General features: G+C 51.0%; 1 protein-coding gene across 5 annotated transcripts in view; it reads left to right on the top strand.

The window, feature by feature from the left end:
* The window catches only part of Lpin1 (lipin 1), a 118,882-nt gene that overhangs the window by 45,841 nt on the left and 49,208 nt on the right, over window positions 1-23,833 (top strand). For 3 of the 5 annotated variants that reach the window (XM_075984035.1, XM_075984034.1, XM_075984033.1), the window contains exons 3-4: window positions 20,650-20,850; window positions 21,562-21,657. In XM_075984035.1, the coding sequence (XP_075840150.1) occupies window positions 20,650-20,850; window positions 21,562-21,657 (297 nt within the window). Of the gene's footprint in view, window positions 1-10,495; window positions 10,599-20,649; window positions 20,851-21,561; window positions 21,658-23,833 lie in introns of those variants that run through there. The other 2 variants (XM_075984038.1, XM_075984037.1) reach the window with 2 other exon arrangements.

Raw genomic sequence — 23,833 nt, 5'->3', positions numbered from 1 at the left:
ACGTCACGATTCTGTGTCTGGACTTTGTGAACCACCATGTGGTCGCTGGGAATTGAACTCAGGACCTTTGGAAGAGCAGTCAATGCTCTTAACCTCTGAGCCATCTCTCCAGCCCCCTATGTCTGGACTTTGTAGATTTTATCTTAAGCAGTGCAAAGGTTGATCCCCTGAACCACCTCCCAGCAGCTGAACAATTATTCGGGGGTTGGCTCGAGTGTCTTATGGCCTCAGATGGGCTGCACAGTAACCTGGTTTTCCCTGGAAGGCAGCTTCCCTCAATGAGGCCAGAGGATGGCGGCTCACTGGCTGACACCCAGGCTGTGGCTCAGGTGGCCCGGCTTGCTGGCCAGCTCTGAGGAAGGACCGAGTGACAGACCCCAGCAATGCCTTCTGGACAGGTTGGCTTTATTTACTAAAATCAGCTTCTTTTCCGGTCCATTTAATGACTGTTAAGTTGTTGTTCCAGATTTTAAGGAAGAAAACCATAAACTAGTTGGTTTAACAACAGAAATTCATTTCTCACCATTCCAGAGGCTGGGAGTCCAAGATGAGGGAGCCAGCATGGTGTAGTTCTGGTGAGGACTGGCTTCCTCTGGTCTCAGAAGAGCTCTGAGCTAACCCACCCTTGACTTTAGCTTGCCCTAAACATCTCCTGAGCCCTGCCTCCTGGTACCGTCATATCATGGGGGAGCATGTCAATGCGTTAATTTGGAGGAAGTATAAAAATCCAGGTAACAGCAGATACTTCTTTCTATTGCGGCTAAAAAATTATTCCATTTTTTTCTTCTATGCCCACAGAGGTCAGCCAAGGGTCTCAGATCCATGAGGTGCTAGGAAGGGCAGCTCTTAACGGCTGAGCCATCTCTTCAGGCCCTGCTCTAGAGTGAGTTCATCTAGGCCTAGGGGCATAGCTGAAATGGTAGAACACTTGCCTAGCATGCACAAAGCCACAGGTTTGCTCTTTCAAATTATTTATTGGATAAAACTGGGTGTCGTGGTCCATGTCTTGGCTACATGTCTTAGCAAGCTGGAGGCTAGTCTAGGCTATATGAGTCCCTGTCTTAACCAAACAGAAAAATGAATGAGTTGGCCTGGTATATATTTGATAGGGCTTTGGCAACCATTAAATTTTAGAAATACCAGTTGTAGGCATTGCCTCAAGTCCACAAGAGAAGGAACAAGGGCTAGAATGAGGCCTCTTTCCACTTGCTCTGCAACCTTGCAGACCTGTGCACTGCCTTGGCTAACACCTGCTGTGATTGGCTGATACACTTGCCATTCAAGGTCGTCTGAAAGGAGGGGGAAGCAGGGAAGGCAGGAGCCTGCAGAGCTAGAAGCCCACATTCTGCTCTGAAGTGTATCCCAAAGGACCAAGTATAGGGCAGCAATGCAGATGTCTTACTGTGTCCAGAAGGCCTAGAAGTGACCCAGGGAGGGAATGCGGAACGCGGCAACATCTGACTGGAGGCAAGAACGCGGGATTCCTCCGTCGCTTCAACTTGGGGCTCACTGCCACTACCAGGAACGGCCACTTAGGGCACTGGGAACAAACTTACCCCACTGCCTTGAACAGCCAGAGAAAGGGACAGATGTTGGAAACAGCAGTTTTTGGAGGCCAGAGCATGGGAAAAGGGAGGTAAATAGGAGATTTTAGCAGATGGCTTGCTGTTCTTCCAGAGATCGGGGCTTGATTCCCAGCACCCACGTTGGGTGGCTCAGAACTCCAGCTCCAATGCATCTAGTGACTTCTTCTGGCCTCCTTGGGAACTTGTATACATATACCATACCGAGCACGTGCACGCGCGCACACACACACACCCCTTTAAACAGATGCACACAGCTCAGAGGGGAAGCAGTGCCCTAAATAGTGCCCAAAGGCTCTCCAGGAAAGGAGAGTTTGGAGTTGATGGAGCTAGAATTTGCAGGGCAGAGTGCAAAGAGGAAGGAACCCCGAGAGGTCAGCAGAGGAACTCCCTTATGTTTTGTCTGAGCCTCAGTTGGTACATGACTGTTAAAGCTTCTTCTGGTTGGAACAGTCTTCAGAGATGACTCAGGCCTGTGATAATCTGGGCTGGTGACAACTTCATAACAGCACGCAGATTCTTTGGAGATCTTTTCTTTCAACACGAAAAGTCTGGTCCTCCCTCCCTCCCAAGTGTGGCTGGATTTACTCACTCACATAGTTCCTGGGAACAGACTGTGGAGGCAGGGAGGGTGGTGGTGTGGGTGACTTTAGCAACGAGGTCGTAAAAGGTATTCTGGCTTCCACCTTGCCTTCTCTTAGACCCACCACTCCAGGGGAAGCCACAGCTACGCCACCCAAGTCACCCTATGGGGAAGGTCCTTGTGGAAGAGATCTGAACTCTTTACCAGCAGACAGGAAGCAAGCAAGCTCTTTTGGAAGCAGGTCCTAGCCTCAGTCACCATGACCCTTGCAGAGGTTTGATTTCCCAAGATTGCCCTGTGGCTGCTCCTTAGATCTTGGTGATGTCCACTGGCCAACACTGCTAGCTTTGAGGCAGCATCAGAGCTGGAGGATTCCCGACAAAGCGGATCATTGATCAGGGGATCAGGAAGGAAGTTCCATGGCATTAGTGACAGATGGGTCCTAGCATGAGGAGCCAGACTTGAAATCATGCCTTAGAAGGATTCAACTCATCTCAAGTGTCTTACCAGCATCTCAGAGTAAAGCCCAAGAAACCTTAAAGGAATGTAATAGAACCTGGCTACCAACAAGGCAAAATGTCCTCGCAAAAACAAACAAACAAACAAACAAATAAAAAACCATGGGGTGTTTGAAGAAGCAGGAGCAGCGTTATTGCTGTCTGGAGAGAAATCACTCAGGAATTGTGTTTGCTGTGACCAAACAGCCAGCAGAAGCCGCTGAAAGGAGGGGAGAAGTGTTCTTTGGCTTGGAGCTCGAAAAGGTCTCGCCCACCATGGTGGCAAAGGCATCCTTGGGGAGTCTGTGGCCATGGGAGCATGTGGAGGCAACTTATCATAGCTCCGCAGCTTTGGGAAAGAGTTTGTGGAACAGGAAATGGGTAGAATTACAACCCTCAAGTTAGTGCGCCCACTGTTCTATGTCCACCTGGTTAGGTTCTGTGTCCTAGAGGTCCCTCTTGTTGCCACCAGCTGGGAAGCTAGTTTTCAGACACACAAATCTGTGGAGGCTCTTTCATACTCAAACCACACGAGCAGACACAGAATCATCAGAGATGGCAGAATAGTAGACAAGTATGCAAAGATCAATTTATTTACTGCTTGTTTGCTTATCAGGGTTTTTCTGTGTATACATGGCTGCCCAGGAACTCACTCTGTAGACCAGGCTGGCCTTGAACTCAGGGACGCAACTGCCTCTGCCTCCCAAATGCTGGGATTGAAGGCCTGTGCTACCATGCCTACCATGCTTGGCTAAGATAATTATTCTTTAAAAAAAAATGTATGAATGTTTTCCTGCACGGATGTACATATGCCATGTACATGCCTGGTGCCCATAGAGGCCAGCCAGAAGAGGGTGTCAGATCCCCCAAAACTGGACTTATGGTTGAGCCATCACGCTGGGAACCGAACCTGGATCCTCTGCCAGAGCAGCCAGTGCTCTCAACTCCCGAGCATCTCTCCAGCCCCTAAAATAACTCTTCTCAGACAGCAACTGTGCCACTGATGACACAAAATGTGAACATGTGGCGTCAGTGAGTGTCCTTCAGGGAAACAAGAGTTCATGGGACGCAGGCGGTTTGGGGTAGATGAGAGAGGTATGTGGGAGCTGGATGCTGAGAATCTGCAGTCTGAAAACAGGACGAGGGAGGTCTGTGGGATCGTTCAGTTTTGGGTAAGGGTAGGGAAACTTGGAGTTCAGATGTTCAAAGGCAGCGGGATGGCAGAAGACGGAGGAGGAAGAGAGAATGGATTCTACTTCCCTTTGTCTTTGTGTGTGTGCTGACTGGGCCTGTCAACTTGACCCAAGCTAGAGTCATTGGAGAGGAGGAAGCCTTACCTGAGAAAGTGACTCCATAAGGTTGGGCTGTACGTAGGCTTGTAAGGCATTTACTTAGCAATTGATGGGAGAGGGCCCAGCCCACTGTGGGTGGTGCCATCCCTGGGCTGGTGGTCCTGGGTTCTATAAGAAAGCAGGCTGAGCAAGCCAGTGAGCAGTACCCCTCCATGGCCTCTGCATCAGCTCCTGACTCCAGGTTCCTGCCCTGTTTGAGTTCCTGTCCTGACTTCCTTCAGTGATGGACTTTGATGTGAAAGACTATGCCAAAGAAACGCCCCCTTCAGGTTGCTTTGGTCATGGTGTTTCGTGACAGCAATAGTGACAGACCTTCAGCTGAGGGATGCTGACTGCCCACATTGATGGAAAATCGTATTCAGCCCTTTGATTCAGATACCATTCTCTCTCAGAAACACTAACCATGCACCCAGAAAGTAAAAGGAAAAAAGCCAAAGAAAGGGGGGCTTTACCAGCTATCTAGGTGGTTCTGAACTCAGGTAAGCTGGTTTTTAGAAATAATTAGTGCAAACTCAGCAAGACCCAGGGTTGTTTCTCCTACGAGGGGAGATGATCTTCACTCTACCTTGGCCCTGAGCTCAATGCACTACCGGTATGGTCACAGGGCAGAGGCCATCGAGACATCAGTACTGGGCCTGGCAGGCCCAGAGGAGTGACTGAGCTGGCCCCAGAGTTCTGCCTCAATTATGACACCAACTTGCTTGGTGACTGTCTTGACCATGAGAGTGGGTCTGGCCATGAGCCTGTGGGTATCATGGAGAGAAGATCATTTGCTTAGTAGATGCCTACCTGGTTGGCACCATGTCACCGTGTCAAGAGTGTTGTTGTCTGCTGAGGTGTCCCAACCTGCTGTGAGCTACAGCTTGGGAAAATGAACAGTAGACCTGGTTTCTTAAATACTTGTCATTTATCTGTCAGCAATATGTTTTTGAGCACTGAGTGAGAGCTAAGGCTGGTCCAGCGGCAAGAATTTTACTTGACATCCATGACCAAACACAGTAACTCACGTGACTACTCCGACATGCTGAGTTGCGGCTGGTCATTCATGATGAATATCCGAGGAAATTGAGGTTAAGTCACACCTGCCTCATAGCTGGGCTGGACTTGGAACTCAGGCCCACAAGATTTTAGCTCCTAGACATCACATATGCACCCAGGTTGCTTATTGCTCCTTAGAGCTGAAGGCAAACTATCATGCCCTCAAGGGAGACAGCAGTGTGCTTGCGAGCTTCAGATGAAAGATCAATGACTTCTGTAGGCTGGCTGGGGTCGGTGTGCCAGGGTGTGGGAGGACCACAAATACAGCATGCCACTGAGTTGGCCTCTTTTCATCCTGGGTCAAAGCAAGGGCAAGAGACTCATGCCAGCAGGCCTAGCGTGAAAAAGGAGTCACGAAACTCCATTGACCTGGACACACTCAGGCCGAAGAAACTGGCGGGAAAGATCTAGGGTCAACGTACTGGACAAGTGCGTGCTGTGTGTCTAATGTCTGTTAACTGCCTTATGACTGCTCACCGGCCATGTGACTTCAGCCATGTCTTGGTGCCTTACTTTCCTCATGAAGGGTCTGGGTCAACCAGTGTTGTCTACCCCATAGGCCTTGTTGAAGAAGAAACATAACATACAATCTAGAAATGGTTCTGGTTCGCAAATGTCTCTAAATGCTAGCCACCGCTGTCTGTACTCTACCACTATTGGTCACCTCTCTGCCTCTCTCTACAAGGGGAACTCCTTTTGCTTTTAACCTTTACTTTTTGAAGGATTGGCCTGTATCTGTTGTACTCAGTGATAGATTTCACGGAGCTATTTTCTTTAAGCATGTCAAATACTCTGACCACAGTCGCGCTTAACTTTAAACTCTTTAAAGTTTCTCTGAATCTCTGCCCTTGCTGATCTCCTTTCTCGGAAGCTAGCTGGTGTCTTAGCTGGGAAATGTGAGACACATCGCTCGCAGGACTGCTGCCACTTGCGTGTCTGCCTGACAAGGTCATAGGTGACTCAGGAACCGACTGGGGACTGTTTGGTTTGTTCCTAGGAGCAGTGAGTAGCTTCCCAAGCAGATGCTGACTCCCGTCAGTCTTCCTCAGTTCCTTGGTACCTCTGTGCCTGTGCTGTCTTGTACCTTCTGCTCTAGCCTGGCTCATGTGATTCTTTCAGGTGACCACAGTGGAAAGGTATGATGGCCCCTCTCTTGCTTTCTTTCAGGGAGAGAGGTATCTTACCTAGTAGCTATGACCGTCCCTGTCCAGCTGAGGCCAGCCACAGCCTCTGTCAGCCCTGGTGCACCTCAGCGTCTCTGCAAAGGCTGTTGGCTATCCCCTGTTCTTAGCCCCTCCATCTGGCCTGGATTTGCCTAGATGACTGCCCACACAGGATTCCAAACTGGGTAGAGTCCTCTTGCTTGGAGACTAGGCTTCTAAAACACTTCATCAGCGGGCAACCCTTGGGTCCATTGCGTCATTGAACACGTGATCACTACTTGAGACTGTGTGCCCGCTGAGGAAAGGTACCCCCTTGTAACCTGGGCACCTACTACACAGGCCACTGTGCTGATTGGGGTGGGGGGAGTGAGGGAATGAGAGGCTGTGGGTCGTGGTTGCTCCTCCCAGAGATGGGACTAGGAAGCCTGGCTACAGTGTGGGTGTGTCCTACAGGTGCTGGCCCTGAGACTCTGTGTGTTGGCTGCAACGTTGTGTGCCTGGGTCCCTGGGGAGCCTGAGTGTTGCTTACTTCCTGGCATGTTGGGGAACGGATTGGAGTAGCAGGGCTCCAAGTTGCCCACTGGCTGCCAAGGAGCAGTTTCTCCTGTATATCTCTGGCCATTTCTTTGTCCTCCAGGAGCACCGCCCTAATTAAGATGGCCCCGTGACCTTCTAAAGTCTTTCTGCCCCTGATGCTTTTGTTCCTGCCCTTTGCCATTCCCGGACTACCTTCCTCCTCCTCTGGCTTTGGAACCAGGGCCTTTTATAACCACTGCCTCACCTGAAATTCTCCCAGGCAAGCCATAGTGCCGTGGGCTGCATCCTGCCTCTGCTGGCCTTTCCCACCGCTCTGTTCTCTGTCCTCCCAGCCCCTGGTGAGGTGGTACCAGGTGGCAGGGTGGTGGTGGTGGTGGTGGCGGGGTGGTGGTGGTGGTGGTGGCGGGGTGGTGGTGGTGGTGGTGGTGGTGGTGGCGGGGTGGTGGTGGTGGTGGTGGCGGGGTGGTGGTGGCGGGGTGGTGGTGGCGGGGTGGTGGTGGCGGGGTGGTGGTGGCGGGGTGGTGGTGGCGGGGTTGTGGCGGCGGGGTGGCGGTGGCGGTGGTGGTGGCGGTGGTGGTGGTGGTGGCGGGGTGGTGGCGGTGATGGTGGTGGTGGCGGTGGTGGTGGTGGTGGCGGGGTGGTGGTGGTGGTGGTGGTGGTAGTGGTGGCGGTGGCGGTGGTGGTGGTGGTGGTGGTGGTGGCGGTGGCGGTGGTGGTGGTGGTGGTGGCGGTGGCGGGGTGGTGGTGGCGGTGGCGGTGGCGGTGGCGGTGGTGGTGGCGGTGGCGGGGTGGTGGTGGTGGTGGCGGCGGGGTGGTGGTGGCACGGTGGTGGTGGTGGTGGTGGTGTCCCACCTTACTTCAGAGGCCCTCAGTAAGGAAATCTCTGCGATGAAACTGCCTCATTGTGTTGCTGGATTTGTTGGGGTTCTAGCACCCCGACAAGCTAACCTCTGCGGCCTGTCTTCAACAGGCCAATTAGACAGGTAATAGAAGAGAGAAAGGAAATGTATTCAGCCTGGCTCCATTGAGAAGAGGAGGAGGGAGAGGAAGGAAGCCTCTTCCTGGGAGACTTGTGTCCTCTCTGCTGGACACCAGGGCCAGCTCTTGTCTTTTCCCACTGTGGGAGTTCTAGGGGAATCCTAGTTTCTTGAGATCCATTGTCTCAAAGAGGGCCAGCAGGATCTCCTTTGGGTACTTATGGCTGGGGGTCCTCTATTAAGGGCTAGCTTCAGACTCGGAGGAGCCTCCCATTCCCAGAAGCCCTAGACATCGGTACTCTTTTCTTCTGAGACAACACCCGGTGCCGGCTGGAATTCTTCTGGGATTTTGCAGAGCTGACCTCTGAAAGGAGAGGCCAGTCATCTGTCTGCCTATGGTGGTGTGGCTGTGGGGGTGTCATGTAGAGGACACAGAGGGGGATGCTCCCCCCTCTGCCCACACCTGCCCGGGGATCCTGGGCCAGAGCTGTTAGCAGTGGAGTAGTCTGTCAGGAAAGCAGAGCCCAAAGACTTAAACAGTTATTATCACTGCTGGAAAGGGAGGAGGTGAAGAGGTGGGTTTCCAGTAAGAAAGGGCCTTTCATATTCTCATCGGCAGGGCAGGGACCAGTTCATGATGCCTATCTTCTCTGAGGGACCAGGGAGCCCCAGCTATGGGATGGAACAACCGCCAGGTCCTTATGGAATTCCCTCTCCTCAGAGTACTGAGTTTTAGAATTGGAAGTCTAGTCAATAACATTGCCCTAAATATAACAGGTCCCCTTTCCAGCCTCCAAATGAAACCGTTTCACCAACACCCCCACCCACTTCCTGGATTGTGAAACTGAGTCTGGAATCTAGGATGCTGTGTGGCTCTGTCTGGGTTTGACTACTTCCTCCTCTAGGCAGAGTCATTAGGTTATTTCCCCTCTTCCGACTTGGGCTGAACACATCAGGTGCAGGGATTGGCTCCGGGGATCACCTCAGCTCCGGGGCTGAGTCACCACAGAGCCTCCAGCTAGGTTGCTGACAACACAGCCTGGGGCCCCACCAAGGGGGCTCCAGAAATTGCCAGGGCTAGAGCACTTGTGCTTCCGAAGTTTTCTGACTTAGTGAATGTTTCTGAAAAAAGTGACGTGTGTGTACACGAACCAATCCTTAGGTTCATTTGTGGGGGTGGGGTAAGGGCGCTTTGGGCTGAATTTTATGTCTTCAGAATCTTCCCTTTAGATCTGAATAATTTGAAAAAAATATTTTTTAAGTGTCCCATAAAGGGCAGAATGTAGGGCTTGCTTTCTGGAAAGCCTGGAGGGCGGGGGAGGGGTCAGGATGCCTTCATTTTGGGGCCCAGAGCCCCGGGAACTCATGGGCAGTGGTGACTGTCCTTGTGGCTGGTTAAGAATTGCCCCAAGTGCTGGTGCCCTTCCAGACACCCGGCTTGACAGCGCAGCCACTTTACCGTGCTGATCTCCAGGACGTCCTCACCCTGTCCTTGCCAATCTCCCAGTCCCTCCTCCTCTGCATCCAGAGCTCCTGGGTGGAGCCAGTTCAGCCTGGCTCAGTTCCCCTGTAGGTCTGACTGAACCTCACAAGTGAGCGATTGGACTGGGGCCACAGCTTGGTTGGTAGTGCATAATCCTTGACTTTGATCTCCAACACTCGACAAACCCAGTGTAGGGGTGTGCATCTGTGATCTCGGCAGTCTGGAGGCTGAAGGATTAGAAGTTCAAGGTCATCCTTAGATGCGTGGAATTTGAGACCAATCTAGGATACACAAGACCCCCCCATATAAGCTAATTCCCCCCTCCAAGGTGGAGCAAAGCGCTGTCTCTCTGATCCCCACCTCCTTCCCGGTCTCCTGGAGTGCTGTGAGCAGATGCCCACTCCTGTCTACAGCCCCATTAGACAGCGTTACACAGCTCCCTTCTCGGGATAACATCTAAATGATATTCCGACTCTCTCTGTGGTCTACAAGACCTCAGATATGTGTTCTTCAACAGGCTTCTTTCCCTGTCTCTGCAGTCATTCCCTAGAAAGCACCACCTCTCTGGAGGTCTTTATATAAATACATACATACATACAGATATGTATATAATTATATATGTGCACACGCATGTAACTGTATCTATATATATCTTGATGTTTATTAGCTGGGAATGTGGCTCAGTTGGTAGAGCACTTGCCTTGCACACAGAAGCCCTGGGCTCCCTCCACTGCGCGCATAAACTAATCTCAGCATCTGGGAGATGACAGGCAGATCAGAAGTTCAGGGTCCTCCTGGGCTACATAGGAAGCTTGGGGCCAGCCTGGGACATAGGAGTCCCTGTCTACAAAGCAAGACTTTAATTTGTTGTCCTTTGGGGTCTCAGCAACACTCGAGAGTGACTTGATCTGACTTGGCTCATTCCACCACCGGGCTTGGCGTCATTTGCTCCTTATTTTTTTCTTGGCTTTTGCTCCCCGGTGGCAAATGTAAGCCAGGAGGGAGGTAGGGTGTAGGGGCCCGCTGAGAGTGTAGGTTGTTGGCTGGCTCAGGGCACAGCAAGGGGAGGATGAAGTGTAAACAGCAATAAGGTCAAGAGGCAGTCAGGCTATTGGAGTAGAAGACTTCGGCTCTAGGGAGGAGTTAAAGTCCCTATGCTCCACAAACCTAAGGCAGACAGTCCAGTCTAAGGAAGGCTGGGGTGGGATGGGGAGGTAGTGGGCCCTGGAAGCATCTCCGCTACACCGCTCCTCTGAAGTCCCCCTGGTGCCGCCCTACAAGTCCCTCCCCCGTTCAGGCCCCGCCCCTCATCGTGCTCTAAACTGACAGCAGCTTCAGGCCTGGTGTTTGCATACAAAGGCGGCCCACGCGCGCAGTTCCTCTGGGTGAGTAGCAGCGGGGACGTGGGTTCCAGATGATACCCTGAGGCCCATTCTTGGGTTGTGGGGACCCGCTAGGAGGCTTTGAGGGCCGCCTCGCATCCCGGGCCTTATCCTGGAGCGCACGAGTTTGCAGGGACCCCACGGGGCGGGGGAGCTGGGACCCGGATGATACCCATCCCGAGGGGCTTACTTAGGAGTCAGGCTTTGCCGCCCTGGATGCTGAGGTCAGACTGGGAGGTTGACCTCCGTGCCCAAGGGCACACCTCCGCAGGGTGGCGGCGAGCTGGGAACCCTGATTCTCAGGTTACCCGGCAGGCCTCCGCGCTGCTGTGCAGTGTGGTGGTCGCTGGGCCTAACTCTCCCCCAGCCTGGGCGACAGACCGTTTTGCATGGGGAAGGCCAGGGGAATGTAGAGTGACAAGCGACGTTTTGGAAGTCATCTTAAGTAATGGGGCGGGGTGGTTAGAGTCGGGGTGGCTGCCTGCTAATTTGTGTTCCAGTAGTTGCTGCAGACACCCACCCTCCTATGGAAAGGAAACAAAAGCCCTGGGCAGGGCTGGTCTGGGGAGTGGGGGACACAGTGGCTTCCCACAGGTCTGTGAAGTTGTGGGGAGGGTGAGCCTGTAACGGTCAGGTCCTTAGAGGTGTGGATAGCGACCCAGGAGGGTTCAGACGTGAACGGCCCACCCCTTGTTTCCATACTGTGTGTTTTATGAATGAAAGCAGTTTAGGGGTGCATAACAATTAAGGCCTGATTAGCACCCTGGCAAGGGAACTTTGCAGCGTCCCCAGAAAGGCTGAAGGACCCCAGTGGGTCTGGTTCCCCTTGTTGACAGAGCTTCCTGTTTGCTGACACGGCTTCTGCTGTCACGGGTTTTGTGTGTGGGTGTGTGGGTGTTTTTGGCCCTCATCCCTGCTTGTGTAGAGGCTGATGGTTGAGTTGGGAAGCCTGGCTCCTGTGCTTGGTACTGTCTTGGTGGCTATGCCACCCCATGTGACTTCTTCCCTCTGGAGGTGGCACTTGCCAGCATTCTTACCATGCTTGTCACTTTGGAACAGGAGTGCTCATGAAAGGGACAACATGCCTGGTCTTGTTGCCTGGGTGATAACTTGGGGGTCAGATGAGGGAGATGGGATCCTCTGCTGCTGTCTGGAACGGGGAGGTATCTGCTGGAGGGGCTGGGCAAGACCTTTTGCTTATCTATTGTGCTCAGAGCTATGGGCTGGAGAGAGGGAAAGGGTCAGGAGATGGCAGGACAGCTGACCACTGATAGCTGAAAACCAATGGGCCAGAGAGGCAGGCCTGGAGCCTGATTATCAGTTTCCCTATTTAGAGTGAGTGAAAAAAAAAAAACCATAAAACCACGGCTTCATTTACCCGATTATTGCCCAAATGACATGCTTCGGAACAACTTCAGACTGTTTCTGCAAGGGGGAGCTCAGGGGTCCACTGAGGACCCTTTGTAGAGCTGGGCTAGTCCTGGCTAGCTGTAGCTAGCTTCTGGTCCATACCTGAGCTGCCTTGGCTCCCTCCTCCCCCAGCTTAGATTGTGAATCCATTCTTCCGGGGTCTTCTCCCTCTTCAGGTTCAGGGTCTGAAAGGGACCAGTAATATTATGAATTGATTTTAGCCAGTATGTAGGTGGAGATGTTTATGGGCATGGGTACTTTGCTCTAGGACGGCTGGGCAGGGGTTTGCTGTCCTGTGCCCTAACAGCCCTGGTTTTTGGATCCTTTTGCAAAACCAGGAGTGAGTGGTGCAGGCTGGTCTGTGAACCGACTGCACTTGAACATCCTCACATGTGAATTTGGAGCTGTTGTAGCTTGGACTGGCCTGGAACTTGTTATGTATGTAGCCCAGGCTGGTCTTGACCTGTGTTGCCCGGCCTAGCCTGGAACTCAGGCTCATCCTGTCTCAGCCTCCTTCATGGATGCTGGAATCACAGGCATGTGCTGCCACACCCTGCCTGACACCATGTTTATTATGGAACACGAGTATACCTTTCCAGTACCCCTGTATTCATCTGAATCAGTACTGTTCCCTGCTCTGCCTTTTTTTGTGTGTAGGTACAATCTGAATTCTTTAAATACATGCAAAGTACTCTGCCGTAAGAGACTTAGTACTGTGGCAAGGACCCTTTATGGGCTACTTGCTAGTGCCTCCGGGTGGCGGGTCCTGTTTAAGTCACCCGTCTTCCAGGCCCAGAATGGAGCTGCAGTTCTCTTGGACAGGCAGGGGATATGTGACCATTACAGATGGGCTGGGGCAGGATTGGAGGGGGAGGTGCAAGGATATACAGAGGTCCCGGGAGCAGAGCATTCTTGACCAAGATGTGCAGCTGGCTTGGGGGCCCTCGCAAGTGTGTGAAAAGACACTGGCACTTCCAAGGAGGGCAAAGGTCCTGCGCCCTGCAAGGGAGCTAACGGTTAAGGGCTGAGGTTTCGAGTCCCAACTCAGCGCAGGGTCACAGAGCACAGGGGTCACGTTGTGTTTGTGTGTCTCTTTCCTGTTGGCCAGATCCCGGGTGCTTCTTGGCAGGGACGTGAAGACACTTATTACCTGGGATTATAATAATTCCTTCTTGTTGCCAGAGCTCAGCTCTGAGAAGTCCGAGTGTCACTTAGCTGACCTTCCAGCCAGGTCAGGGACCATGTTCTAGTTGTCCCTGCCACTCGGACAACCTTATCAGAAACAGTATTCAAAATTAGTGTTTGTGTGTGTATGTATGTGTCTGTGTGTCTGTCTGTCTGCATGCGGTAGCGTGACCGTGGAGATCAGAGGACAACTTCAGAGAATCTCTTCTCTGCCTCTACCCCGTGGGTTCCAGGGCTTGAACTGAGGGCCTTAGGCTCGTCGGTCAACACCTGTCCTGGTGAGCTCAAGCCCCTTCACGTTCTTTTTGTGCGGAGTAGCTTTTATTGACACAGAGACCCTGAGACCAAATGTACAGCAGTTTTCAGACCTCCCATTAAAAACTGACGTGAAAGAAATGCTTTTGTGGATGGAAAAGCCGAGGTCAGCCATATACCCACTATGAGTATGGGTATTTATAGCGCCTGCAACTCCCTTCCACTTTTAATAGGCTCACATTATTCCATATTTAATGTGGATGGTCCGTAATTTGTCCATCCAGGGTCTCGTTGGTCTTGGAGTGATTTCTGCTTTTCTTCCATCACAGCCAAGTCTACGGCGACTGCCCCCACAAAGATGCTATTGTCTCTGGGGGCTAGTGAGCTGGCTCAGCAGGTAGAGGTGCCTGCTGCCAACCAGAATGGCTGGAGTTTGATTCCTGGAACAAAAGAACAAACTCACTAGTTCTGTGGGAGCAAAGAAGGGCTCCCACTAGTTGCTTCTTTCTGAGGTCACATTATTCTGTGACATGAGCATGCACGTGCCTGTGCGAACACACATGCTAAAAACACAGTCTTCTTTCATCTGTAGAATCAGTTTTTGCCGTGGAATTGCTAGAGTTTGCTGACCTGTGTGAACGATTAGAGCTGAGGGTATGGTCTGTGATTCTGCTCTCACTATTGGAGGATTTATGGAATACTTTGATTGGGGACCTTCTGAAAGGCCTTAATCATTTTGTGCATGTGTGTTCAAGGGTGTGTACGTGCAAGTGGGAGTGTCTGTGTAGGTATGTATGTGTGCAGGTGGGTATGTCTGTGTGCAAGTATGTGTTTGCAGATGTGTATGTGTGCAGGTGTGTATGTTTTTGTGCAAGTGTGTGTGTATTTGCTGATGTGTGTGCAGGTGTGTGCGCAGGTGGGAGTGTCAGCGTAGGTATGTGTGTACAAGTGAGTATGTCTCTGTGTGTGTAAGTGTGTTTATGTGTGTATGTGTGCAGGGTACATGTGCACATGTCGGGGCCAGAGGTGGACCTTCCTTAGGTCCACGTTACCTTTTGAACTAGACTCTCTAACTGAATTTGTTGCTACTAGTTGAGTTGGATTGACTGTCCTGGTGAGTCCCAGGGATTTCACAATCTTTCTCAGTCCTTTCCAGTCCCCCCCCCCAGTGGCTCACGCCTGGCTTCTAATGTGGGTGCTGGGATTAAATTCGGGTCCCAGGCTTTGGAGTCTCTTCCTTTACGGACTGAACCATCCATCTATTGATTTGTATATCTGTGAGAGTCTGGGATGATGAGCTCCTCGGACAGAACCATCCAGGTTCCTCTGCTGTCTTGTGAGCCTCTTATGTTACTGTGACAAGTTTTCAATGGTGCTGATCTGAGGCCACCCTCAAATGATACTAATACTCCAGGTGGTGGAATTGCACTAATAAAGTTGTGGCATTAGGAGAGCTATCGCAGGACTTTGGAATTTTGGCAGATTAAACAAAATGGGCAGGGGAACAGCATTTCTTGGCAGGTTCATGAAGCCTGCTGATGGATTCTAACAAGTTTGAACGAAATGTAGACTTTCCTAGTGTCATAATTAGATGAGACTCGTGGCACTGATTGATGATGTATGTCTCTAGGCCATGTCTGGGACAGTCTGAGGCTGGGGTGGTGGCTTTGCCAAGCACCTGCGGAATGCCAGGGTTGATGTGGGGGAGGGTGGTGGCCTCCAGTTTCAGGTTGGGGCCTTGAAGTGGGGTTCCCTTCCCCACACGAGCTCCACGTTCATCTAGTAAGTTCTTACCCTGAGATGGCGTTTCAGAGACCTTAGTGATGGTTCAGAATGCCAACCCAGAAGCGGCCACATCTAAGAAGGAAAAGAGTCCGTTGTTTTGTGACTCCAGAGTCCCACAAAGTTCTGGTTTGCATTAGCTGTGGTTCTCAGCCTGTGAGCTGCGACCCCTTTGGGTGGTCCAATGGCCCTTTCAGAGAGTCGCGTATCAGATCCCTTGCATATCAGATTTACGTTATGACTCATTACCAGGGGCAAACTTATGATGAAGCAGCGAAAATAATTTTATGGTCGGGGATCACCACAACAAGAGGAACTGTGTTAAAGGGTTGCAGTGTTAGGAAGGTTGAGAACCACTGCTCTAGAATCCCAGGGTAGTCAGAGGATCTTCTAAGACCTGGTCAAGTTCTTCAAAATATGTTTGAGCCAGAAACACTGCAGCCCCGAGGAAGCTGGCTCACTTGTTTGGAAGAGTGTAGCCCAGTGGCAAAAGGGACCAGAAGTCATCTCGAAGCACAGTGGTCAAAGGCATTTAGCCTACAGAAGAGAACCCAGTGTGGAGGCAGGAAATGGAGAAACGGACAACTAATGTCTAGGCTGGCATACAAGAGACAGGTGGTGGTTGTTAAAAAAAAAATCCTGTCCTCAGCTTGTTCAGTCCTGCCAGGTGCAGTATCTTGCCACATTTCAAGATAAAAGCCAGTAGCCTGGAAAGGCTTCGGTTTCCAGCGTCTTCCAGCTGGTCCACCTGAGATGTGAGTGTCTGCTTTGTTCTCTCTGGTTGGTTTGATCTTTCTCACCCAGGAGTTTTCCAGAGGCTTTCTTCAGACCAAACCTCTCCCTTTCTGCCTCCTTTCAAGGAAGCTATGGCACCATGGCGCTAATGAGATTACGGCCCTGGGAGGCACCTCTGCCCTGGCAGGGTTGCTCTGGCTGCTTATCTTCAGGCTAATCGAATTAGCTTCTTCCTTGAGCTTTTCAATGCCAGGGCAGCTGAAGGAAGTGAAACCTGGGACTTTGCGTCTCATGGTTTGAGCTGTAGAACTTTTAAAGAAAAATTGTGCAGTGTTTATTGAAAAGCGACCCTGGTATGGGGGCAGAGAAACAGCCATTTCTACCACCTTACCTGATTTCAGCCCAGGGGGTGCCTGAGAGGACCTGCCTTAGATTGCCTTATTAAAGGCCACTGTTGGTCACATGCCACCTGGGGTGGAACTATGCCTTGCACTGCAGGTCTTTTACTTATGTTTTTGAGGCAAAGATCTCAGGTAGTCCAGGCTGGCCTTGAACTTGGATTGTAGCAGAGGATGACCCTAAACTTCTGATTTTCCTGCCTTTACCTCCCCAGAACTGGGATTGCAGACTACACCATTGTACCTGGCTTTATGCAGTGCTGGGGCAGTGTGGTGATTGCCGTACTGGGTGGCACACTTTAAATGAAGTAAGGGTTGGAGATGCAGCTCAGCTGGTACAGCGTTTGTCTGGAAAGCACAAAGTCCTGGGTTCGAGCCAGCTTGCCTTGGGGACCCCTTTCCCTGCCTCCTAAGCTCTGGTTACAGGTGTACCACCCTGCCTAACTGACTTCATGTGGGCATTGTGGATCTGAATTCTACCCCTCACTCCTGCATAGCAAGTGCTTTATCCTTCACCCCACCTCCTCAGCCTCCATCTTTTTCCCATCATTCCACATGCTGTCGCTCTGCTGATGGATGTCGGGGTTGATTCTTCCTTTTGGATGTGGTGAACATGAATGTACACATACCTTCTCAAGACCCTGATTCCAGTTCTTTAGATAATACACCTTGACATTGAATTGCTGGATTGTAGGGTTTTTCATTTTCAGGGAATTGCTGCCCTGGTTTTCAGGTAGCTGCACCATTTTCCCCTTCCCCCCAACAGCACACAAGGCCCCCAGTTCCCCCACCTACCTGACAATATTGCCTGTATTCTGGTTAATGGCAGTCAACTTCATGAGGTTGTGGAGGCAGTGATGATGATGATGATGATTATTATTATTAGCTTAGTATGGGGTTGTCTAGGCAGCCCCTGGGTCTAGATATTACGGATAATTAATTCCAAGAAGACTGTTGTCCAGTGGGGCTTAGGAACAGTGTCCTGGTGCCCACACAGAGAACCTTTTAACATCTGCAGAGGCTTCCAACAGACAGCTGCTTCTGGCTATTTGCAGTAAGAAAATACACTAGCCTTGCTCTTTGCTCAGACAGTGCATGGTTACCCAGGGGGTGAGTTCTCGGGGTTGTTCACAGGGGAACTCTGCCTATTCTAGGTTTTTCCCATTAGAAAGAACCTGTTGGAGCACTGAAGTGATCAGGCTCCTTCCAGCTTGGACTCTTCTGCTCTACATTCCTGTGCCTGGGAGGGTTGCTTTCTTGAGGTCACAGGGCAGAGCAGCCATGAGCATTGGTGATGAGGGGTGCCTCTTGGGGTGCTAAACGGAGAGGGAGAGTGTCCCTTATCTCTGGCCTGTTAGAATTGGAATTGGGCCTCCAGGCATTTGGGACTCCGAGCACACCCATTTGAACCTGGGAAGCTGGGATGCTGAGATCTGCTAACTGCCCCCAACTCTCAAACCTTTTTCTTTCCTGTGCAATGTAAACTGAAGCCCCCACCCAAAGATACACACCCAGTATTAAAGATTCTAGAAGGCCAAACTGTTAACCAATTGTGGAGAGTTAGAATCTTGCAGATCCAGAGCTGAATTAGCTTGAGCTGCTTTTATACTTTGTTTTCTAAATAGCCATTCACTGTCCACACCTTTGTCTGACTGTGTTCCTCACCTTACCGCTGCTGTGATAAAACACCATGACCAAGATGATTATAGAAGGAAGGCTTTACTTTGGTCTGTGGACCCAGGGGGAACAGAGTCCTCACTGTATGGAGTATGGCAGCAAACAGGGGCAGGAAGCTGAGGGTTCACACTGTCAAATGCAAGCGGGAAGCAGAGTGAACTGGAAGTGACAGAGGCTTTTAAGCCCACCCCAGCAACATACTTCTGGCATGGCTCCATCACTTATGGCTCTCCAAAACAGGGCCACCAACTGGGGACCAAGTGTCCAGATGCTCAGACCGTGGGGGAGATTTCTCATGCAACATACCACACTGATCTAACTTCCTTTGGACTATCAGTATCTTGCAAAGGTCTTCTGCTGGCTCCTACCAGTTCAGAAGTTAAGGATGTGATTAGCATACACTGGAAACCTGTAGCAGAGTTTTCTCTATTGTATACCCTGCTTATGTGCTCCCTGCCAATTATTAGGTAAATAGCTTGATGTATGATTTTCTTTGTCCTGTGACTGATACAATCCCATGCAACTAATGGTGGCATGTTCTAATGGTGGCACCCATGATTTAGGGCATTCGGAATCTGTGTTTTGGGGCAGTGCTCACCTGTATTTGCTTTAGAATAAACCACTTCTTACTCCATTTGAAGTGAGAGCTGTGTTTGCTTCATAGCAAGGAAAGGCTCAAAGTGGGTCTCAGCTGGCATGGGCTGGGACTTCCCAGCCAGAGAGCTTGCTTGGTCTGTTGCTCAGCCATAAGCTCAGACCCTGTAGGAGCAGGGAGGAATTAGGAGAGGCCACCGCGAACATCACAGGGGCTTTCACTGAATCAGAATAGAGTTGATTCAGCATCCAGTGAGCCTGCTTCTGGCCTTGATGCCAATCTTGTGGCCATGGCCATTGGCTTTGTGACACTGGGACCTATTTCTTGGTCCCCCTGTGAAAGGCCCCCTACCCACAGGGTTCTTGTGAGGTGCTGGGATAGGAGACATAATAGAAATTGTGCAAAAACACCCTTAAAATGCTTCCTCTTTTGCTAGGTACAGCAAAAGTTAAAATTTCAAGTTTAATGTGAGGGTGACAGGCAAGGGAAGGATGAGAGTTACACCATCGTGGTTGTAAAATTGCAGGTCTTTTTGGGACCTCTACCTCTCTGTTTTTTGTTTGAATTTGTTTTCTGAGGCAGGATCACATGTAGCACAGGCTGGCTACATGAAAACCTGATGCTCCTCCTGGAACCCCCGTGTGTTGAGATTACAGGATTGTGCTATCACTGGTTTATATTTTGGTTACAGCTGTATTCATCCTTTCCCACAAGCCTACACCAGGGATGGTGTCTTTTATACGTGTTATAGTGTCAGGCCCGTAGGGTAGAAGCCCCAAATGTTTGCTGAGGATGGCGAGAGGGCTACTGGTTGGGCAAATGCTTAACATACCTGTCCCCTGGGGTTGTCACCGTTTGGGCAGGCAGGGACTAGATGGAAGCTGATGAGAGCCATTGCCTCCCTGTCGCCTAGCAGGCTTAGTGTCAGAATGTGAGGCAGGGTGACTGGTGGAGGAGAAAAGTGGACATCTGTCACACTGGACCACAGACCCTGTGGGCTGCAATGCTGACCCGCCTTGTCAGAGATGCCCGTGGTGCAGCAGTGGGCATGTTTGAGAGGAAACCAGCTGCATCCTGATTGAATCTGAAGTCTGCTTCATGGCAGGGGATGCATGCCTAACACTGTAGAACTAACTGGTCAAGAGCTTATGGCCAGGGCTGTCACAGGCCCAATGGGGGAATCTATGACTGATATTTTGCCAAATGGAAGCATAATTAATCTGCCTTCTAAATAGTCACGTTTATGACATTACTTTGTGTGTGTGGGCGTGGGTGTCACTGCGAATGTAGAGCGATTGGTTCCCATTCCTCCATGTTAGGCTTAACCAGCGGAGCCATCTTGCCAGCGCCTGAACAGTTCATGTTTACCCACAGGGGCAAGCGCAGCTCTCAGACTTGGTCAGGGACACCTTTCAGCTGTGAGCACTGGTCGAGATGGGGGGCGGGGCTCATAACTTGTCAAAGTGTTGAGAATAAGTGTGTGCTAAGTGCTTGGCACCAATTGGGACATAGATGTCACCCTGTCTGAGGCCCAGGGAGCATCAGGGCAGGGAAGGCCTGGGAATGGAAAAACGAGGAGGGCTTACGGAACAGTGATCTGCGTGGTCATGTCTCCTGGATCCCTAGGAGGCACTGTCTCCCGTTAGTCACACAGATGAAGCACTCTCTTTACTCCAGGGTCCCAACGAGACATTGCCAAACAAATGTGTGAGGTCACATTCATAGTCGTCCTGGGATGTATGGACTAAGCCCAGTGGTACCCCCATTAGGACTTTTGGGCCTTGCTGTGCTGGACCCTGTGGTGGGAAGAATGCCAAGCTTCTTGATGGAGTGGGAGAAAGGGGCCAATGCTGGGGTGTTGTGGAGAACATTCCAGAGACAAAGTGATGTGGGCAAACGTTAAAGTATGTGTGCACTACTACATCCCTGATGTGGAGAAGCACTGAGTTGGAGCCTTTGGGCAGTTGCCCTGTGTTAGGTGCCTTTGTGAACTTGCGTGCTGTGTCTTGTCCCTCAGGTTCAGACAATGAATTACGTGGGGCAGCTGGCTGGCCAGGTGTTTGTGACCGTGAAGGAGCTCTACAAGGGACTGAACCCTGCCACGCTGTCAGGATGCATCGACATCATCGTCGTCCGCCAGCCCAATGGCAGTCTGCAGTGCTCTCCTTTCCACGTCCGCTTCGGGAAGATGGGTGTTCTGCGTTCCCGGGAGAAAGTGGTGAGGCCTGGACACCCTCTCCACAGAGAACAGCAGCGTGAGGGTGCTCCCCCCCTTGGCCTGAGCTCTCATACTCAACATAATTTAACGCTCACCAACGATCCCCTTGTTCCAGTTACTAGCGTGGTGTCAGTTACTCCAAGATGACAGGCACACCCCTGCTTATCAAAGTCAGAGGCTCAAGGCAGAACAGGCCAGGGCAGAGGGGCATGATGCTGCAAAGCAGGGGAGCGCCCACTCCCTCCTGTGCCTGGGGGCTGGTTCTGTGTTCTCAGCTAAGGCTGCCAGGCAGAGTCCTTCCACATGATCTGGCTCCCTTACTGCATGGCGGCTGCTCACGGGAGACTAGGTGGGCATGGTGTTTTTATGAGCTGGTTTCCCGAAAGTCCAATGGAGTGACTTGTATGTCACAAGCCTGGGGTACATGATGTTTTTATGACATCGTTTTGAAGTCCTGTGGTTGGGTGTCAGTCACAAGCCTCTCATCCTCCAGGAGAGGGGAAGGCTGCACATTGGTGGGGAATGGAAGGTTCTAAAACAGCAATGGCAGCATGAAAAAGGACCAGTATACACATTTAGAAACCCAAGTTCCCTCTCTCCTCCCTTCCCACTGCTCAGGGCATGTGTATTTGGATGAGGGACACCTACTGAGACTTGAGGTGTCAGCTTTCAGGGACGTTCACTGTGTCCTTCTCTGTGTCCTCCCTTCAGGTGGACATAGAGATCAACGGGGAGTCTGTGGATTTGCACATGAAGCTGGGAGACAATGGAGAAGCCTTTTTTGTTCAGGAGACTGACAATGACCAGGTGAGAGGTCATTTTAATTTAGTACGTGACCAAAGTACTTTTTTCTGTTATTATTGTTACTGTGTGTATATGGTGTGTCTTAGTTAGGGTTTCTATTGCTGTGAAGAGACTCCATGACCACAGCAACTCTTCTAAGGAAAGCATTTAATTGGGGCAGCTGGCTTACAGTTTCAGAGGGTCAGTTCATTTTCATCATGGTGGGGAGCATGGTGGCATGCAGGTAGGTATGGTGCTGGCTACATCTTGATCAGAAGGCAACAGGAAGTCAACTGAGACACTGGTGGTGTCCTGAGGATAGGAAACCCACAAGCCTGCCCCCACAGTGACACACCTCCTCCAACAAGGCCATACCTACTCCAACATAGCCACATGTAATAGTGTGGCTCCTAACGGTGCTACTCCCTATGAGATTATGGGGCCCATTGACATTCAAACTACCACATGGGGTATGTGTCCGTGTATGGTGTATACGCGTGCGTGTGTACTGGTGATTGTGCCAATTCACACACACGTGGAGGCCAGAGGAGAATGTCGGCGTCTTTCTCTTCACTTTCACCCTAGTTTTAAGACAGGCTCTCTCCCAGAACTTGAAGCTTGTTGTCTGGTGAATCTGGCTGGGCACTGATCTCTGGTGACCCTCCTGTCATGGTCCTCCAGTGCTTGGCGTACAGGCACTGTGTGCTCATGCCCAGCTGGTCTATGGATGCTGAGGATCTGAACTCAACTTCTCTTGCTTTTACAGCAAGCAGTCATGATTTCTTGACAGTTTTATTGAGACACTCATACATCTTAGCTATCACAAGTGTGGTTCATTGGGATTTTTAGTCGGTACACAGATAAACACAGCCATCATTCTGTTCAGTTTCAGAATGCTGTAATCACCTGAAAAAAAAATCCATGTTGAATGTACCACTTCTTTCAGCACCCAAGCCCAGAGCAGTTGCTGGGTTACCATGTCCCTATGTCTTAGGGTTTCCATTGCTGTGATGAAACACCACGACCAAAGAGCAAGTTGGGGAGGAAAGGGTTTACTTGGCTCACACTTCAGCCTTGCTGTCCGTCACTGAAGGAAGTCAGGACAGGAACTCAAGCAGGGTGGGATCCCGGAGGCAGGAGCTGACGCAGAAGCAATGGAGGGGTGCTGCTTACTGTCTTGCTTCACACGGCTTGTCAGCCTGCTTTCTTACAGCACCACCATCCCAGGGGTGGCACCCCCTCCATGGTCTGGGCTCTCCCCCATTGATTGCTAAATGGGAAATGCCTTACAGCTGGATCTCATCAAGGGTTTTCCTTGACTGAGGGTCCTTCCTCTCTGATGACTTTAGCTTGTGTCAAGTTGACATGCAAAACCAGCCAGTCTACCCTATTTTGAGTTTTCTTCTGAACGAAACCACGCAGGGATACTGCGTTTGTGCCTGATGTCTTTCACATTGTGCAGCGCGTGGAACCGCACATGTCTGAATTTCAGTTTTGTTATTAGTTTATTTGTGTGTGTGTGTGTGTGTGTGTGTGTGTGTGTGTGCGTGTGCCAGAGCATGTGTGGACATCAGAGGACACCTTTCGGGAGCGGGTTCTCTTCTTCCTCTGCGTGGATCCCAGAGACGGTACTCAAATTGTGAGGCTTCGCAAGAGGTGCCTTACCAAGCGAGTCCTGTTTTGGGCCCAAACTGTTGAGTGATTTCAGTGGCTCAGAAGTTTGTTAGACCACATTTACCTAGTCGTCTCCTGGGTTGTCGCCACCTTGTGGTGAGTGTGAGTAATGATGTTGTGTGCGTTTGTATTCAAGTTTCTGTGAGAACATAAGCTCTGGTCTCGCCCCTCCCCCTCCCCAGTGTATACCTAGGAGTGAAATTACTGGATTGTGTGGTGGCTTAATGTTTAACACTTTGAGGGCTGGACCTGAGGAGATGACTCTGTGGTGTAAGAGTGCTCGCGTTGCAAGTTTGAGGACCTGAGTTTGGATCTCTAGCACCCGAGTTTAAAAAAAGCTCAGTACGTGGCTGTGATCCTAGCCTTGGGGGGCAGAGACAAGCAGATCCAGAGACCGTGCTGGCTGGCCAGCCAGTCTAGCTGAAACAGTGAGAGACTGTGTCTCAATGCTGTAGGGTGGAGTGTGACGGAGAAAGACACCCAACAGCCTGTTGGGGGCCCTGTGAAGCAGTCTTGGGCAGGGTTC

The sequence above is a fragment of the Microtus pennsylvanicus genome, chromosome 8, assembly GCF_037038515.1.
Source record: "Microtus pennsylvanicus isolate mMicPen1 chromosome 8, mMicPen1.hap1, whole genome shotgun sequence".
In the NCBI taxonomy this organism is placed as follows: Eukaryota; Metazoa; Chordata; class Mammalia; order Rodentia; family Cricetidae; genus Microtus; species Microtus pennsylvanicus.
This window is presented reverse-complemented; position numbering and strand designations above follow the sequence as displayed.